At 32.0% G+C, this 4,166-nt stretch overlaps 1 protein-coding gene across 1 annotated transcript; it reads right to left on the bottom strand.

Annotated features, from left to right (window-relative positions):
* LOC107648546 (protein BIG GRAIN 1-like B) lies at positions 2,401 to 4,166 on the bottom strand. Its single transcript, XM_016352369.2, has 2 exons — positions 4,003 to 4,166; positions 2,401 to 3,959 (listed from the first exon to the last, which is right to left on the bottom strand). Exons 1-2 carry the CDS (start codon positions 4,107 to 4,109, stop codon positions 2,612 to 2,614), a joined length of 1,455 nt encoding a protein of 484 aa, XP_016207855.1. The 5' UTR covers positions 4,110 to 4,166; the 3' UTR covers positions 2,401 to 2,611.

Genomic DNA, 4,166 nt, shown 5'->3' with positions numbered 1-4,166 from the left:
TTTTTTTTTTTACCAAAAATAATAGATATATTTCATTCAATAAGAAAAAAATAAATGTCCAAGTTATACGATTACAGCACAACAACAAAAAAGGAGACTCTCAAAATTATTACTAAAATTAATAGTTTTAATAAAGGCAAACATAATTGCTAATAGATGAAGAAAGAAATAACGTGAAAAAGAGAGAAAATTAATAAGGCTTACAAACATATAGCATGTTAATAAAAAAAATATAAAAAATGGACAAAATGTTATTTAAAATAGTATAGATACAAAAATCTGTAAATAATTGAAATGTAAACACTTCTCTTTCTTCTTTTAGTATTTATTTATCTATCTATTATTTTGTTGGTTAAAAAAAATTAGTCTCTAACAAAATCGATCTTATAAAATTATTTTCCATTATTTATGACTCCAATAAAATTAGGAGTTTATTTGAATATATAGTGAGAACAAAAAAAATTCATGCATACCAATATTTCAGTGTAATTGAATAACAACATAAAAGAATCTTACTCTGTAATTAAATTCTTCTGACACTAGTTGATGTTCTAATAACTTTAAATTTCTTTTGGGTTCTTGGGATGTTTCTTTCAAGACAAAGGCTTCAATGTTCATGAATTAATGTTGTTGTGGCCAGAAGAGGAAATGGTGGTAGCTGATTCTACAAGTTACAAGGGAAGTAAATAAATAAATAAATAAATAAACAAGTATTTTACAAAGTACAAGAAATTCTTGTTCCACATAGGAAGAAATCAAAGATCAAAAAGAAAGAAAGAAAGAAAGTAAGAAAAGCAAAAGCTTGAAAATTTTCACTTTCTCTATTCCCATGGAACGAAGATCTGCCCCTCATTTTGCTTTGGTTTTCATTCTCTTATGTTGATTGTGTCAGTTGCTATCACAATCTGAAATGTTTTTGATCGGTGATCATCATCATCATCATCAAATAAAAGAATGAACGAATCCCCACTCACTTTAATTTCTTTTTCAGAACAAAATCAATGTCCTATCTATCTATCTATCTATCTATCTATCTATCTATCTATCTATCTACCTATTCACTTTTGCAAAATCACTCTTTGTTCATTCAAAACAAATGCTACATTCTATGACACCTACTTACACACTCACACATATACCTAGGTACACTTTCATATAATAGGCAACATATATATAAAACCTACCTTATATTATTCTCAAATCAATATCACGTGATTTAATTTTATTATGGAGAAGGTAATTGTGTAGGACAGCGATATGGAGAAGCAACGTGCTTTACAGCCATGTGGTGTCAGGGAGCTACAAATCGAACAGTACGAGTACTCTCAAAAAAATCGGACGGTCCAATTTTTGTTTTATTTAAAAAAAAACCCTTTTCATACAATACAGACAATTCGATTTGCTTCTTCCAAAATTCAAAATTTCTCTCTTTGTGAATTGGACCATCCGATTTGACTATGATATTTTTTTTGAAAAACAACTTGCATGGTTCGACTTGTACTGCCCCACATCTTAGTCTAGCACCACTATACCCTCATAATGCAGCACATCAGCCTCCAATAACAAAAAAAATGAGCCTCAATATTACATGCATATTTCAATTTCTCATATCTAAGGTTATTTTTTAAGGAGAGAATAATGAAAAATTTTTAAATGTACTTAGAACATCATTTCAATAATTTTAATAATTGATTTCAATTAATATATATTATATAATTAAAATTAATGGTTAAAATTATTAAAATATCCTATATTTTAATTACACTTTACAAAATAAAAAATATAGTATACAATATCATCTATGTACAAGTGAAATTTAACTTAATAATATAACAAATATGTGTCTTTTTTTATTTTTTTATTTTGGATGTTTAAATTGAATAACAAAATTGCTCATTTAATAACAAATAGTATAACCTACCTAATATAAATGTTTAATTGTTTAGTTAAGGTCTTGTTATAAATGAATTTAATGTATAAAATCAAACATTACTTAAAAGTTATTTTACAATTTACATATAACTAAAACTTTACATTACAGAGGATGTCCCAATTCTGTTGACTCATATATTGTAAAGGAAAATGGTTTGTATTTTCCAAGAAAACACACACTCACACACTATTCATCGTTTATATTACTTATTCTGTTTAATAATAAGTTTTGTATAGATACTCCAAATTAAAGAAGACAAAAATGCAGAGCAGCAACGTTGCTTACATTTTGGTTATAAAATTCACACCTATGCTTATACCATCAATCAAGCTAATTAAGCCATTTAATCTTTTTTATTTTATTATTTATTTATTTAAATCAAAGATAAAACAAAAGTATACTAAAATTGTGAACTGCGCATATAGAAGCAGAGTTCTGTCAACAAATAATAAAATACCAAATCACTTGAAAAACTGTAAGAATCATGTGCTTAATTAAGGGGGGAAAAAACAATAAAATCAATTTGATATGATAATAAAAAATAGAGAAGAAAATTCCATAAAGAAGATTTATGTCCAAATTTTCTTCTCTATTTTTAACCCATACAAATGAAATTAAAAGCTCATCCTAAATAAACAAAAATGAAAATATAAAAATTATTGTACAATAACTAATTAACTACACAGCAAGACCATTAGCAATGGCACGATTAGTGCAAACATGAGTTGTTTCATACACAGGAAGCTCAGCCAAATGATCAAGCTCAAACAGATCCGAACTTGCACAACTTGCCACGTCATCGTCGTCGTCGTCTTCGTCGTGATTTGCATTATTTATTTTGTTATTATTATTTTTATGCAAATCCATTAAAGCTTCTGAAACCAAATTGTTCTTGTTCTTGTTCTTATGGTACTCTTCCAAGAACTCCCTTGCAGCTTCTTTCACCACCTTGCTCTTCTCTACGTTGCTGCTATTCTTCCATGTTTTTGTGGCAACTTTATTATTGATTCCTTCTTCACCCACAATCACGCTCACGGGGTAGAATCGAACCGTTCTTTTTGTCCCGTTGCGAAGCTTTTCCCTTTCGGAAGTTAGACTCTTGCTCAAACAAGATTTAGAAGAAGAAAGAGAAGAATGTGTTGAAGTTTGAACTAACTTGGCTTCTCTTTCTTCTTCTGGAATGTCGTTTGATCTATGTAGCCGACCAGTCTTACTCAAACAAGACCTCGAAAATGAACAAGTAGAAGGCAATGAAGTTTGAATTGACTTTGACTTTTTTGCATCGTTGTCCACGTTCTTACTAGCGTCGTTTGATTCATGTAACCGATTCTGATAAATATTCTTTATATCATGGTTGGTGGACTTGGTTTTCTTGGAAGTAGCGAAGATCGAGTTGAGAAAGCTAGTGATCTTAGCACCGGGTGAAATTGGTTGCTTCACCTTCTTGAGATTGTTATAGATCTTCAACGCTCTTGACTTGGATTTCATGGATAATGATTCATAATCATCTTCGCCACGATCTCCGCCGATTAGAGCACCTAATTCGGTTTTGAAATCGTGGCGAAAGCTGTGGAACTTTCGACGATCATCGTCTCCTTTCTCCTCGTCCCTCAAGGACGCGCTAGTCTTCACCGGCCTCAGAGGCAAGAAGCACGATGAGGACGAGCGCGTTCTTGACGGCCTTGTTGACTCCGTGTCGGAGGATGAAAATCCCGCGGAAGAAGAAGAGGACGAGCTGGAATCGGAGGAAAGTGACGTGGAACTGAAGCACGTGACGTCATTGTCATAGTCACGTGACGTGCTTCTTGTTGATGGTTCCTGTTTCTTGTTCTTCTCTGTTCTTGAAGTTGTTTGTGTGAAGAAGGTCTTCATGTGATTGGGGGTATTTGTGTAATTGTGTTGTTCGGATTGGTCAATGGAACGGTAGATTTGGTCAAGGAGGGTTGAAGAGAAAGAAGGATTGTGAAGGAATCTGCTGCTATGGTGGTAGTGTTCATGATCTATGAGTGTGTTGTTCTTCATATTGGAAAATTACTAATTGGTAGTAGTAGATGGAGTAGGTGAATGAGAAATTGAAAAGGGTAAATTTGGAAGAAAGTTGAGAATGAGAATGGAGAAATTGGGGGAAGAGGGGAACATGGTGGAAGGAGTTTATAAAGGGGGGAAATAGGAACATGTATGTGACACATTGGTCACTATGGTCTATGCTTATTTGGCATTCAACTTCACTCTC

The sequence above is a fragment of the Arachis ipaensis genome, chromosome B06, assembly GCF_000816755.2.
Source record: "Arachis ipaensis cultivar K30076 chromosome B06, Araip1.1, whole genome shotgun sequence".
NCBI lineage: Eukaryota > Viridiplantae > Streptophyta > Magnoliopsida > Fabales > Fabaceae > Arachis > Arachis ipaensis.
This window is presented reverse-complemented; position numbering and strand designations above follow the sequence as displayed.

Coding starts and splice junctions, on each gene's coding strand:
- LOC107648546 (XM_016352369.2), bottom strand. CDS start 4,109: ATGTTCCTATTTCCCCCCTTTATAAACTCCTTCCACCATGTTCCCCTC. Junction 3,960..4,002: donor AAATTTACCCTTTTCAATTT/CTCATTCACCTA, acceptor TTAGTAATTTTC/CAATATGAAGAACAACACAC.